This window comes from Lutra lutra, chromosome 5, assembly GCF_902655055.1.
Source record: "Lutra lutra chromosome 5, mLutLut1.2, whole genome shotgun sequence".
NCBI lineage: Eukaryota > Metazoa > Chordata > Mammalia > Carnivora > Mustelidae > Lutra > Lutra lutra.
Window position 1 is genome coordinate 97,014,983 of NC_062282.1, and position 14,798 is coordinate 97,029,780.

At 46.1% G+C, this 14,798-nt stretch overlaps 1 protein-coding gene across 13 annotated transcripts in view; it reads left to right on the forward strand.

Moving 5' to 3' along the window:
• The window catches only part of MAST4 (microtubule associated serine/threonine kinase family member 4), a 568,037-nt gene extending 553,488 nt beyond the window's left edge, over positions 1-14,549 (forward strand). For all 13 annotated transcript variants that reach the window (XM_047728882.1, XM_047728886.1, XM_047728883.1 and 10 more), the window contains 3 exons: positions 5,343-5,479; positions 7,580-7,761; positions 8,126-14,549. In XM_047728882.1, the coding sequence (XP_047584838.1) occupies positions 5,343-5,479; positions 7,580-7,761; positions 8,126-11,997 (4,191 nt within the window). In that variant the 3' untranslated portion in view covers positions 11,998-14,549. The remainder of the gene's footprint in view (positions 1-5,342; positions 5,480-7,579; positions 7,762-8,125) is intronic.
• Positions 14,550-14,798: the final 249 nt, after the last annotated feature.

A 14,798-nucleotide genomic window follows, 5' to 3' on the forward strand; every position in this document is an offset into this window, starting at 1 on the left:
ATCTAGTCAGCATGGCTCTGAAATTGCGCACACACACCTGCAGCGTGTTGGAGAGCCCTGGCGTCTCTGTCACAGAGCCAACCCGAGGATCCTGCCTCTGGTTCATAAAAGAAGCACTGGAGAGGAGCAACCAGTGTAATGAAATAAAAAGGATACAAGGGATTTAATTATCTTCCCAGTGAACTGTGTAATCATGCAGCTTTCTTCCAAATTTAAGTAGCGGTTCTTGGACAACGCATGAAGTGAGGGATACCCACGCTGGGCTCCCTCATGCTGTCGCTCGTGGAGCACCAGGGTAGCAGCTCTGTTTCGCTCCCTTGGATGCTGCTTCCTTGACGGTTTATACTTGGCAGGCTACTTCGTGAAATGTCGTGGCACCCTTAGGCAAAGGTGGGGGCTGCCATGTGTCTGTTTAGAAATGCTCATAGAGTACTTATTTAGCTTTTGGAATGTGAACGCCAGAAGCATTTTCCATTTACCATCTTTACCTTTGGTCTCATTGCCTCTCACAACTTGCAGGCAAACCTGCTGGGGGAGCAGGGACTTAGGTCCGCGGTCATTTCACATGGCAGATCCATGGAATTACAGAATCCTGTGCTTCTCCAGGTCAGCACCCCACTGGCTCTCTGACTCCTTAAAGTGTGCTCCTTCACCTTTGCCTCCCCTGCTCTCCTGCCACCAGGAGTTAATCACCTCCTTTGGGCTTTCAGGTTAGCTTTCTCAGAGAACTTCTCCAAAGCAATAAAATCTTTCTCCAGCCGCTGCTGTCATGGGTGAAGTCCCTATTGAAGCACATAACAATGTGTCTGGCTTTACCGGCCTAATCAGGAAACTCCCAATTCAACCAGGTTGCTTTTTCAGAATAGCATTAGTTTAAATGCCCAGTGCATAAGAGAAGCCCTAAAACTTCATCAGCCCCTGCTTCAGAAATTTATTTTCTATGAACTCTGGGGAACTTTTAGATACTAAAATAAAGACCGTAAGATAGTATCATTATTACCCTCCCTACCTATTCACTGAGCCCAGAAAATGTACAGAGCATTGTGTTAGGTCCTGAAGGGTCATATAGCAGAGGACTCCGGGAATAACAGGTCACGGTCAAACTCCCATAATCCTTACACCCTGGGAGGTAGGTGCTGTAAATAACAGTGTGTGCCCACTTCACAGATGAAGGAATTAAAGCAGGAGAATGTTAGCCAAGCAGTCCGAGGTTACCTGGAAGAGGGAGCAGAAGAGGGTTTGCACCCTGCTGTGTGGTGTCAAAGCATGTGCGTCGCATTAGTCCAACCAGAGTGCCCTATACCTGAGGTTCTCTGATTGCCAGTAATGCAGTACAGTGTTCACGTGGAAAAACAGTCCAATATCAGTCTGCAGTCAAAGGCACAGACTGTAAATATGGCCCAAAGTCCATAGGACAGACAGCTTAAACTAGGGTAGACAGGGAGGAAGAGTTGGAGGTTATAGGTGGAGAGTTAGAGTATGGGAAGGGAGTGCATTATGGTCTCAGTAGAGCAGAGGGAGTGTGTGCAGTCAGAAGGGCAAGAAAACTCAATGTGCTTGAGGTACATGAGTAAACGAGCGTGGCAAGAGCCTGGGTTTGTATATGGGTTGGGGTGTGCAGGTTGGTTGGAGCTGGATTGTAGAGGATGTGAAGCAGAGCAAAGACATTGACCTACAGAACGCGCAACAGTCCCCGTGTATGTGATGCAGAGAAAGGAATATAAAAATAGTCTACCTCAGGAAGCTATCCAGGGCCAACCGATAAGCTCATGTGGAGCCAGACTGAGAGGAACAGCTCGCTTAGCCTGCTGTTGTATTGAGTTCAGCCAGCTTAAAGCAATTTCCCTCCCACCATGCACAATTACACAAATAGTTAATAGGAAAAGTAAATAAATTGAACATTTAACAGTCTGCTGGCCCCATTTTTTGTTGTTTTTTAAACAAGTACCACAGAATTTCTCTTAGACGAGTTCACTCGTTCTTTGGAAGAAAGTATTGAGGATGAACTGACCCAGTAAGACAAATTTTACACAGCTCAGACAGCCCTCCGTGTGGCCAATGCATCCACCAGGTGGCAGGCTTTACGATTCCTAACCCTGTTGGCGGAAAATGTCGTTTTTCTATTTGTTTACCATTTTCGTTTTCATTAATGCTCCTGGTGAAATATTTGGAGTCTGTATCTTCTGTAACTGTAATTCCTCCTTAGGGAAATTCTCTCAGTGTATTTACGTCAGTCAAGCAAACGGTCCCCTGGAACAAGTCATATATTGAAACAAGGAAGAGAAAACCAGAGCTGTCTTTTATAGGGGAAGGGAACATTTGTAGAGAGCTCAGTGATGTGCTCTGATTTAAAAACTGTGGTCATAACTATTTTCTGATGAGTATGCTTATCATTTATGTCTATTTCTTAAAGTATCTCTTCATTTATCATTTATCATTTATATTATTTATAATATGTATAATTTGCATATATTAAATATGTACAAATATTTATTGTAAAATGTTTACATTATTTGTAAAAAAAATAAAACAGCCCTCCTGGCATGGTGGGAAAATAAAGCAAGAGAATATATGTGAAAAACACTTTAATGCTCAAGATGCACTTGAGGCTGCATGGCATTGTTAACTGCTTGTAGATAAAGATAGGAAAGGTGATGGCGAATTATGTTAGGAAGGGTAGAACTGGACTCAGGTTCAGTGACTCACATACTAGGAGAGCCTCAGTGGTCACGAAGGCTCTCTGTCCTGTCTGTATGTGAATATGGAAAAGGGTTGAAAGAATGGCAGTGAAAGATGAACTCCAGCAATCCTGGTTGCTCTTTTCATTCACCTAAGGCATGCAGGACAGACTCCTATTTTCGCAGGACCTCCTGCAATTGTGAAGGGAAGATCCTGTTCTAAACAACCTGCATTGGTAGCCTTTCATACATAGAAGCTGAACGCTCTGTGGAAACAAGAAATAGTCAGTCAGTCTTTACCATTAGATAAAGAGTTATTCTTAAAGTTTTGGCATTTGCATGCAGAACATATAGTTTAGTCTTTCAGAATATTTTTTTTCCTTTTGTTTCAGTTCAAATCCTATATATATACACATATACATATATATGTGTGTATGTATATATACATATGTGTATACATGTATGTATACATATATATACACATGCATATATGTATATATTTACAATTAGGACGTTAGGTATGGGAATACATGTCTTAAATGTACAAAGAACTCTACAAAGCAGTCAAAATACTAAGACTTGCTCATTCTAAAATGGATATAAGACCTGGACAGATTATCTCCTGAAGAGATAGAAATGACCAAAATAAATGAGACACCATTAAAGAAGGAAGATGAAAACTTGATACAGCTTATTTGTATAAAATTGGGAATTTGTTTAATGTTAATATTCAGTTCTGACAAACCTGTGGTAAGAAATGTATTTATGGGCATACTTGAGTGGCTCAATCAGTTAAGCATCTGACTATCTCTCAAATAAAAAAAAACAGGTATATATGTGCTACCCACAAATATACCTGTTGACGTAAACTTTCTGGAAAATAGTGTATTAGTTTGTACCAAGAGTCTTTAAAAAGTTTGGAAAGTCCCTTTGATTTGCTGCATGGACTCTAATTATGTAATCTAAGGAAAATGACAGAGATTAAAACAAGTGATTTATAGATAGGGGTATTTATGACAACCCTTAAAAGAATTGAAAAGTAGAAAAGTATGGAAATAAGTTTTGATTCACCCATCTCATGGAATATTATTTATACAGCCAATAAAAATTATGTTCTCAATGAACATTCAATGATGCAGGGAACGTTTTCCAAGTTACATAATGTGAGATGGAAAAACAACATAAAGCTAAATATTAGGTTAACTAAGATTAAAATCATTTCTGAAGTATGTCCGTATACGTGCATACGTCCGTATACGTGCATAATTACACGTACCCGAAAAGAGATCAAGAAATATGCTGAAATATTATCAGTGTTAGCTGAGTGATAGGTTTCTCCGTGATTTTTATTTTTACTTATACTCTACAATTACTTCTTATAATATCATGTATTATTTCCCAAATTGGAGCGGCGGAGTAGATGTTAACATGAAAGCAGTCAGTCCTCCTTGGTTGAGTCCCCTGACCCCACCATACTCAACTCTCCTATCACTTAGAGCTGAACTGCTAGGTGTTTCCCAGGCATAGGCCTTTGAAAAGAGCCTTCTCTTTATACTTCTTGTCTTTTCGAGGTAATCAGGGCCATCTGTGGCTTTGAAAGGGTATGTTTCTCCCCCAGTTATTAAGAAATTCAAGAAGAAGTTATTGATGTGGGAGTGAAGGGAATTAGTCCTACCATCTGCCCTTGGCACCCCTCAGCCCGGCTTCTGACTCCACTGTCCTCTCTAACCTCAGGGCCTTCCCAGCAAGCCCTGTTCCAGAAGTGAATAAAATACCCAGAAATCCACCACACCTATTCATGATCCGGTTAAAGAGAGGCTGTTTTATACTCACTGGCATCAACTTTCCAGTTCTGCAAGCTGACAAGTCTTAGGGTGACAGGAAAGAAATCTTTTAAAATACTTAAAAATAAAAGTCTCTTTCAGTTTTCCTAGTCTATGATTTCTAGGTCAAAGGAAAAACACAAAAAGGAGAAAAAAGTAAAATAAATCAACCAAGAACAGATAGCCCCTGGGCACATTTATACTCCATACCTATGGATGAAGGTAACTTATTTATAGAGCACATTTCACGTGTCACACTTGGTGCTGAAGCCTTTAACTCCATCCTGTGGAGTCCTCACATGAGCCCCTGTGAGATAGGTCTGACTCCGCTGGTAGATAGGGCAGGTGTTTGAGGCCCAGAAAGGAGAAGCAACCTCCTGCAGTCACAGGATTCAGATTTGAACTCGCATCTGTGGAGTCCAGAGCCTGCCCTCTTTTTTTTTTTTTTTTTTTTAATTTATTTATTTGACAGAGAGATCACAAGTAGGCAGAGAGGCAGACAGAGAGAGGAGGAAGCAGGCTCCCTGCTGAGCAGAGAGCCCGATGCGGGGCTAGATCCCAGGACTCTGAGATCATGACCTGAGCCGAAGGCAGTGGCTTAACCCACTGAGCCACCCAGGCGCCCCCAGAGGCTGCCCTCTTAAAGCAACCTGTCATTTTGCTGTCTACCCTTTGCGTTCTATTAGGATGTCCCTGCTTTATTAAAAGGTTACTTAGAAATGGAAGGCTTTTGTACGTATGTCTTTAGGTATCTTTATTTGTCTTTGAATCTCCTAGCCCAGTTCCAAATCTTGTTTCCTCCCAGAATTTCCCTTTAATACCACCCCACTTTTTTTTATAGAGTGGAAATAAGGTGTCAATCACTACTACCCCGTTTGAAAACACATCAATCAAAACGGGACCAGCCAGGAGAAACAGCTACAAGAGCCGGATGGTGAGGCGGAGCAAGAAATCTAAGAAAAAAGAAAGTCTAGAAAGGTTAGTTAAAGCAGTATTTTTGCGATTTTGGTATATACCCTTGTTGGAGGAAAGTTACTCCTTACCTAATTTAAACACTTCTGTGTGAGAAAGATCCATTGCTCTGTGAGAAATTTCATGCTGTGGCTCAGATATTTGTACATTAAAGTTCATATTCATAATAGCATTATTTTTCACAATGAAAAGATTTACAGAGTTACATTGTAGGAGAATTCAGATTGGTTTTTTTTTGTTGTTGTTATTTTGTTTTTTTTTTTTTACTCTGTGAGTACCATGAAAAGCCATTTACTGTTTCTTAAGCCTCTAGAATTCATTTCAGATGAGTTGGATTTAAGGCGTTGGATCTTCAGGCAGTTTTTAGCATTAAATCTACATTTAAAAATAGCCTTTACATTACCTGAAAACATACAATATTTTAAATGGCAGATATTTGGAAATAACTATATCTTAAAAGCATCCAAGTAAGCCTAGAAATAAAGAGGTTTTGTTTTACTGGCTGAAGATCTAACTGGGGTACACATTTGCAATCTGGGAGGCACTGTGACTGTTTTTGTGCTCTCTGCACACTGGCAAGCTTCGTGTATGTGCTTGCCGTGGGGACATTTCTCTGGATGGGCTCCCTGCGTGATGTCCCAGCAGTATCCCTCCTTTGCCTACTTAGATCTAATGTGTCTGATTGTATTAAGAGGATTTTTAGTGATAGAAATGTGGGAAAATAAGCAAATGAAAAAAGAATGCTTATTAATTCCAGGAAAGACAAATGCATACAGGAAAGGAAATGGAATCATGCTTTGCCTAGCCCAGCTGTGGACAGTATTTATAATATAAAAATAGAGAGGAAAAAAGACCACCCTTTTCTCTAACTGAAAGTTTTGGTTTAGCTGTAGAGGGAGGAATAGAAAAGGGGAAGTGTATTTGGTCAGAAGGCGGAAGGGTGCTTGGGGAGGAGCTTAATCCTCATCTTCTGTGCTGGGAAGTCAATAGATAGTTTCTAAAACTGGAAAACGAAAACATGGTATAAAGAGATTCCGTAGCAATGTGCAGACAGATAGAAGAAACAGCTCAAGGAGTAGAAAGTGGTTTCTCAGCCAAGTGCGCCACGGACAGAGTAGCACAGTTGCTGTTCTTCATTATGAACTGTGTAAGATGATGTCCTTATTTAACCCAACTACATTTATTGCTTTGAGTAAAATTAAACACACCAGTTCTGAGATGTGTAGTCTATTAGATGTTAGATAAATGAGTGATTTCTGTATTTTTTTAATGTGTGCTTTGTATCTGGATTGTGCTTTAAGTTAAACAGAACACACTTTTTCCAAGGGGTAGCAGTGTTTAAACTTGTGCTTAAGCTCACTGTGGGGGTGAGTGAGGCTTGCATAATGGCAAAGGTAAAAGGAACTTTCTAGAGCCACTTTCATTTCTAAGCCATCAGAAGCTTTTTTTTTTTTTCTTGCTTTAAGATACGCTTTTTGAGCACTAAGTACACATTTGCTTCTGCTGCAGCATAGCGTCTGGTGCCCTGCTGACACGATAAGCTTCAGTTCACCTTTCTCACTTTTTCTATGTTAATGTGCAGCCTACATTGTCATTAGGAATTTTCAAGAGCCCACTGTGGTATAAGCACCACAAACAGCCCCTCCTAGATAAAGCTGCTGCCCAGCGTATCACCATTCCAGAATTCTATATCTAAGATAATGGGTTTTCTTTCAGAGATTTACGTGGTTTTACCTCTTAATTAAATTGTGTCATCGTATCTGAGGGTACATGCTCAGAAGCTTTCAGGTCAAGAACGCCCTCCTCATAAACCTGACAAATAAAGAAATGAGTAAATGTCGCATGTATTTTATATTTTTCCTTTTTTCTCAGCTCTGCCTGAAGTATTGGAGAATTGGGAGAGCTTCCACTGTATACTATCAAAGACTCTTCCTTTCTAAGTCATAAGGTTTTTAACTTGAAAGTGGGAACCTGCACCTTAGGGTAGGATCTGCCCCGGGACCGCTGTCCCTGCTGCTGAGGTGTGAACTGACTACACAGGTGTTGCGGGGGACGGGGAGGCCCCAAATGTAGAATCTAATCTGTTGTCTCCGGTTTTCACTCCAGGAGAAGATCCCTTTTCAAAAAACTAGCCAAGCAGCCTTCTCCTTTGCTCCACACCAGCCGAAGTTTCTCCTGCTTGAACCGGTCCCTGTCATCAGGGGAGAGCCTCCCTGGTTCCCCCACACACAGCCTGTCTCCCCGGTCCCCCACGCCCAGCTATCGCTCCACCCCCGACTTCCCATCAGGTGAGCTAGTCTCCTGGCCCACACAGCAAGGGAGAGTTGAGAGGTGGTCAGAATCACCCTGTGAGCTCCTGAGGGACAGGAGGCTTATTCCAGGTTAATGAAAGATGGTTGAGGATGGAGATGGTAGTGAACAGGATTTATAGGGCAGTTGTGAGATGTGGTTGTTTAGAACATTAAGGCAGGAAGTACTGGGTTGGACCCTGGTGTGAGGAAGATGTATCTGAAAAGCATGTATTCATTAGAGTTAAATGCTGAGACAATTTGCTGACCTTTATCTGCGCTGATCGAAAAGAGTTTGGGTTGGAAGCATGGAAAGAAAAGGGAAGGAGTCCATTGCTCATGGCTTTCTGTTTTCTACCCACAGGTACTAATTCTTCCCAGAGCAGCTCCCCAAGCTCTAGTGCCCCCAATTCCCCAGCAGGGTCAGGACACATCCGACCCAGTACCCTTCATGGCCTGGCCCCCAAACTCAGCGGACAGCGCTACCGGTCAGGAAGGCGCAAGTCAGCTGGTAGCATCCCCCTCTCCCCACTGGCCAGGACCCCCTCTCCAACGCCACAACCCACCTCTCCCCAGCGGTCACCATCCCCTCTGTTGGGACACTCGCTTGGCAATTCCAAGATCGCTCAAGCCTTCCCCAGCAAAATGCACTCCCCGCCCACCATCGTCAGACATATCGTGAGGCCAAAAAGCGCAGAGCCCCCAAGGTCCCCGCTGCTCAAGCGCGTGCAGTCGGAGGAGAAGCTCTCCCCCTCCTATGGCAGTGACAAAAAACACCTGTGTTCCCGCAAGCACAGCCTGGAGGTGACCCAGGAGGAAGTGCAGCGGGAACAGCCTCAGCGGGAAGTGACCTTGCAGAGCTTGGAGGAGAACGTGTGTGACGCGCCCTCACTCAGCCGCGCCAGGCCCGTTGAGCAAGGCTGCCTGAAGCGCCCTGTCTCCCGGAAGCTGGGGAGACAGGAGTCTGTGGACGAGCTAGACCGAGAGAAGCTGAAGGCCAAGGTGGTAGTGAAGAAACCGGATGGGTTCCTGGAGAAACAGGAACCCCACCAGAAATCCCATAGACTTGGCAGTGATTTAGAGAACCTCTCGACTTTGAGGCTGGAAGAGAGAGAGAAGAAAATATACCCAAAGGCTTTAGAAAGGTCAAACCATTTTGAAAACAAAGGGGCCTTGCAGGAGACCCAGTCCCTGGGCAGTCTACTGAAGGGGGCTCTTCACAAGCAGGCCAGCGTTCGGGTCAGCGAGGGGGTGACCTCAGAAGGGGCAGCAGTGGGCCATGTCCTGGCACCCGGGGACCACAGCCAGGGCATCTGTGACTTCAAGCGCACCTCTGCTGCCAGCACCCTCCAGGACAGTCTCTGTCACTCCACAGACAGGTCCAGCTCCACGAAGGGGGAGAACGTGGAGAAGGCCTCCCAGGCCAAGGATTGTCTCCGATGTGAGAAGTTAGACAGCAAACTGGCCAACATCGATTACCTCCGAAAGAAAGTGTCACTTGAAGACAAAGATGACAGCCCGTGCTCTGTGCTCAAGCCCAAGATGACCTCTAGTGCCCACGAAAGCCTGCCTGGGAACCCAGTCCGGGCTGTGGGTGGACAGCAGGAGGACCTGCCAGCCGCTGAGAGCCGAGCGTTCATCAGCAGTGCCCACCCGGCTCAGATCAGTGCTGTTTCTTTTGTCCCTCTCAAGGCCCTCGCCGGCCGGGTGGATGGTGGAGGGGAAAAGCCGGGCTTGGTCGCTCCTGAGTCACCTGTCCGCAAAAGCCCCTCTGAGTATAAGATGGAAGGTAGGTCCGTGTCCTGCCTGAAGCCAATTGAGGGCACTTTGGATATTGCGCTCCTGTCTGGACCTCAGGCCTCCAAGACAGAGCTGCCGTCCCCGGAGCCTACACAGAGCCCCAGCCCAGCCAGTGATGTGGGGCCCTCTGTGCCACCAGCTCTCCCCAGCGGCGGGGGCATGAAGGGTGACACAGTGGGTCAGAGGGAGCCTTCCCCTGCCAGCTTCAGGATGAGTAAGTCCTACCTGCTGGAGTCCCGGTTCCCATCCTCTAGCCGGGCTCTCCAGAATTCACCAGCAGCTTCCTTACCTGAGCCAGACCTAAAGCGGGACAGGAAAGCTTCCCATGCTGCCAGGAGCCCAGTGACGGTCATGGAAAGCAATCCCCAGCAGAAGGAGGGGGGCCCCAGCAAACACCAAGACCACAGCCCTGACATTAAACTCCTCCCCTTCCTGGGGCAGAACCCCCACAGCACCGACCCATCCAGGTCCCGCAGCCTGCTGCCCCCTGAAAATACCCCCTCGAGAGAGAAGCTGAGCGTGAGGGAATCCTCTGAAAGGGGCCCTTCCACAGCCAGAAGCGAGCGGTCTGCTGTGAGGGTTGACTCCCAAAGAGACCCCTCCACCGAGCCGTGTCCTCCAGAAGCTGCTAAAACCCGTGAGGATTCCAGAAACCTCCCCTCTGGGGGAAGGCCCCGCCCTGACTGCTACACACAGCCCCACCCCACAGACAAAGCATGGGGGCCTTGCGGCAAAGCAAGCCCCAGAGATGGCCGAGTGGAGGTGAGGCCGCTGGCGAGGGAGGACTCTCATTTGCCTTCAGCAGGGACTCCTGAGAGGGAGCTGGGCAGAGGAAAAGGTGGCACGGAGCCCCAGCCAGAAGCCCCTCTTGCCCGGTGGTCCCAGCCGCCACCTGGCCCTGAGAATGGGAAAGGAGACCTCCTCTCTGGTTTCCCCATCTTGCCGAGAGACAGTCCCAAGGAGCTGGAAGCGAAGGAACAGCCTCCACAGAAACATGTCAGCAGTAGCTCTCAGCCAGTCCCAGTCACCAAAGAACTGCACGGCCTGGCGGCTCAGCCACACAGAAGCTCGCTGAGCCACGGCTCAGGCGGAGAGCCCGGGGGCAAGCCCTGTGCTGCAGAACCCGGCCTGGGCCTCCAGGGCCTTCCCAAGCCGACCACAGCGCACAGTGAAAGCAGCAGCCACAAGCCCAGGCCTGGCCCTGACCCGAGCCCTCCAAAGTCGAAGCACCCAGATAGGGCCCTCTCCTCCCAGAAGCCAAGCGGTGGGCCTGCAGTGGGCAGAGAGCCTGGTTCTCAGCCCCCTGTTGGCCCCAGCCGAGAGGGGAAGGGCTGCATCAAGGGCGTCTTGGATGTGTTCTCTGCTCTCCCAGGCTCCCAGAACACAGCTAGCGATGCGATGGGCCAGGGAGGAGGCGGACCCTCAGTCCCACTGCAGGCTGAAGGGGGTCTTCTAGACACCAGGCTGAAACCCGCCAGTGGTGGGCATCCCCCAGAGGGGCTAGAGAAGCCCACGCTCCTGCCATGGCAAGGACGCCCAGGAGGTGACGAGTTGGTAGACCAGAAACCCGCCACTGTCAGTGAAAAGCAAAACCTGTCTCCAAAGCACCCCAAACCATCCACTGTGAAAGACTGCCCACCTCTGTGCAAACAGACAGACGTGAGTCCAAGTTCACCGGCCGCCACTACCACTGACAGGAAGTCTGAGGGCAAGAAATGCACTGAAGCACTTTATGTCGCCACAGAAAGTGGGAAGCCTGAGGCCAGCCTTCCCCTGGCACCCGGCGAGGCCAGGCCAAAAGGCATAGAGAGGCCAGCAGCTGCTGTTGGGAAGGGCTTGCCAGAGGCCAAGGGGAAAGGGCTGAGTGCCCAAAAGCCACTGAGTGAGGCAGGCAAGCCCAGTGGCATGAAGCGGTCACCCTCGGCCACTGGGCAGAGCTCTTTGCGATCCACTGCCCTCCCGGAGAAGTCTCTGAGTTACTCTTCCAGCTTTCCTGAAGCCAGACCCGGGGCACGAGAGGCCACCACGAGTGGCAGTGATGCGTCTTCCACCAAGGCTGGCGGGGCTGCGGCTAAGGCCCTGCCTGGGGGGGATGGCAGAACCCACATGACCAAGAGTGACTCCTTGCCATCTTTTCGGAGCCCCACCGTCACTCTGGAATTGCACCACCCTGGCCCGAGTGTGGCGGGAGGTGCCGGCCACCAGGACAGGGCCCTGTCAGTAACTGCCACCGCAAGAGAAACCAAAGGGAAAGAGTCTGTTCCAACCCAGCCCCCTCAGACTCGGAAACAGAACCCGGGCAGAGAAGTCACCAAGGCGTCCCCAGCTCCAAACCCTGACCGGCCCATCGCCCTTTCTTCCGAGAAGGACTTTGTGGTCCGGCAGAGGCGGGGGAAAGAGAGTGTGCGTAGCAGCCCTCACAAAAAGGCTTCATAGTGGGGCAGGCCCCAGGCCAGACTGGGGAGACCCGACCTGAATGTGTACCTGAGTCTTGACTACCTTTCGAAACCAGCACTGTGTGGCAACGCCCGCCGGGCAGAGCCTGGAGCCTCGCTGCGGATGGACGGGGAGAGGGAGAGAAAGTCGGAAAGAAAGAGGGGACCTTCTTCCAATTGCCTTCCCGATCGTTACCGGTAAAACTGTTACCAGATAGTGTTTGTACAAACAACAGCAACGGAATAACCTTTACAGTTGAGGGTTGCTGAGGAAAAAGATTTTCTCTGTAAATACCTAGCGATGTGTTTGGTTTGGACTGAGAGTCGGTACCTTGCTGCTGTGATTGCATTGTTTACCACAGCTTTGTTTTGTTTGTTTTTTTTTCCCCAGTTAAGATTTTTACTTTACCACTTATCATAACGTAGTAATGAAGCAAAACGGTTAAAACTGGGTGTATTGAAAAGTAGAGCTACGCTCCTATTCGTGTACATACGCACCCACCCACATGTTTTGGTCTGTGGTTTAAGAGAATATTTCAAGGCTACATTTTTCTAAGTTAAAGCATTCTAAGTAGAGTTAAAGGTGGAAGAAAGTCCTAGATACAGTAGATCGTGAGTTTTTGTGTGTACTTTTCAGGAGAGATTTTGGTAGTACTGTATCTAGATACCTGTGTTTCCAGATCCGAAAACAAGAACTACTCTAATCGCCGCATTTGGAAGCTTTCCTCCGTTAGGAATGGCCAGAACCAAGGGAGCTAACCATTGTCACTGCACAGCCATCCCAGTGGACGTTCTGATCCTGGGTCCAACTATCTGAAAGGCCAGTTGTCCTTGTCTGTGAGTGTGTGTGTGGGGTCTTCACCCTCGCTGGAGTGTGGGCTATAAACGCACGTCAACTTTATTGCTCTTACTTTCCCTTCTTTTTCTTTCCACACTCTTAAACTCAGGCCTTTATGCTATGAGTCACTAGTCCAAGAAGCACACATTTCGTAGGACTTTTGCACCAACCCTGCTCTTGAACAAAAAGGAAAATTACTGGCCGCACACGCATCTGACAGTGCTTAAATCGAGTAAGAAGGATCAGGCATCGGAAGAGGTTTTAAATCTTGCTTTTTTGAGGGGAAAAAGGGGGTGGATTTTGGCATCATAGCATATATATTAATGAATAATCAGGACATCAGATACATTTTAATACATAGCTGGGGCCTTATGTTGTAGATGAAGCTTGCTGTTTTTAGCAAGTTCCTGGGTTTCACATTCATTTCTGATGCATCGAGTAGCTCCATACATTACATAACACGATCTCTTTATTTGTATGCAAAAAAATAAATAAATAAATAAAATACTGTATTAATAAAGAGCAGCATTTTTTTAATTAAAAAAAAAAGACTCGGTGGAGCTATTTGGTGCTTGAATGTGTCCTTTTTACTTTTGCTAAGCCTTATTTAAATTTTGTATACCATGGAATATGTAGAATTTGTCAAATCATTTTAGTGCTGAGGGGGTTTTTTGTTTGTTTTCGTTGCAGTTGTCCTGGTGTTTTGTATTGTAAGACGACACTTGCTGACATAAGTACTAAAGGCACTAAGAGAAAATACACACAGATAAGTCTTTATAAGATGTTTGGGATCCATAGCAGGATTTGTTTTGTTTTGTTTTTCAAGAGAAAAAAATATTACCAATAAATAGTAATTCAGTACCCAAACCCCCTCGGATGTCTTAGTATCTTCAAGCTATAAAATTGTTCCTCTAAGCACAGCCTCTGGATTGTAAATTATTTAGCGAGGCTGTAAACCCTGCTCCAAAAACAAAGGCATAACTTAACTGACTGCTTGGTTGTCCTTCATTGTACAATGAGATGGGAATGGAAAAAAATAAATAAAAATAAAAAAGTCTCCTCCTTGCCCCTCATTTTTTTTCCCCATGTAGTTTCAGCTCTTCCCCATCACTCTGCTGTGAAATTGTAGAAGAAATAAGTATTGTAAAAGAACTCAAATGGGTGTCCAAAGTGGTCTCAACATTTATAATTCATATCTGTGTTTGGTGGTTGTCATAACCCAGTCTTCTGTATCCAGACACCTCGACAGATCTATCGGGGAGGTAGTTCGTGGTTTACAGCCTTTGCTTTTTAACTGTCCAGTTTCCTTTAAAGCACAACTAGCTGCTCGTTTACAAATGATATTTTTATGTATATTTTGTATAGTGTATTATCATTTTTGCCAAATACATTTTTGCATTTTGGATGAGTAAAGAGTACTTCAGGTTGCATTCATGTAATACCTGTTTGTTGTTGTAAACCTCTCCAATCAGCTGGTAGGAATTCTCCTGTGTTCTCTCTGGTCAGTCTCCTGTGATTGTAAGATGTGCTCCTCGGTAGAACTCCCAGCTGTAGGTTGACCAGCTTCAAAGTCTGTTAGGATCTGTGCAATAAAGTGTTTGCAGTCTTATTTTCTCTAAGAAGTTCCCTATGGATGTCCTAATTGTTGTATATTGAACAAATATTTATACTTATGCAGTTGGATAACATTGAAATAAAAATTTAGCATGAAAAGATAATGACTAATATGTTCTTTCCTTATGTGTATACATCTCTAAAATGTTACTGAATATAACTCTATATTATGGAAGTATGCAGCTTTACAGATGGCTTTTATGGAGGGGAATGGTTTACTAATTTTTTTAAATTTTATTTATTTGAGGAGGGGGAGAGAGCAAGAACAAACAGGCGGAGAGGCAGAGGGAGGGGGAGATGCAGACTCCCCACTGAGCAGGGAGCCTAATGCAGGACTTGATCCCAGGACC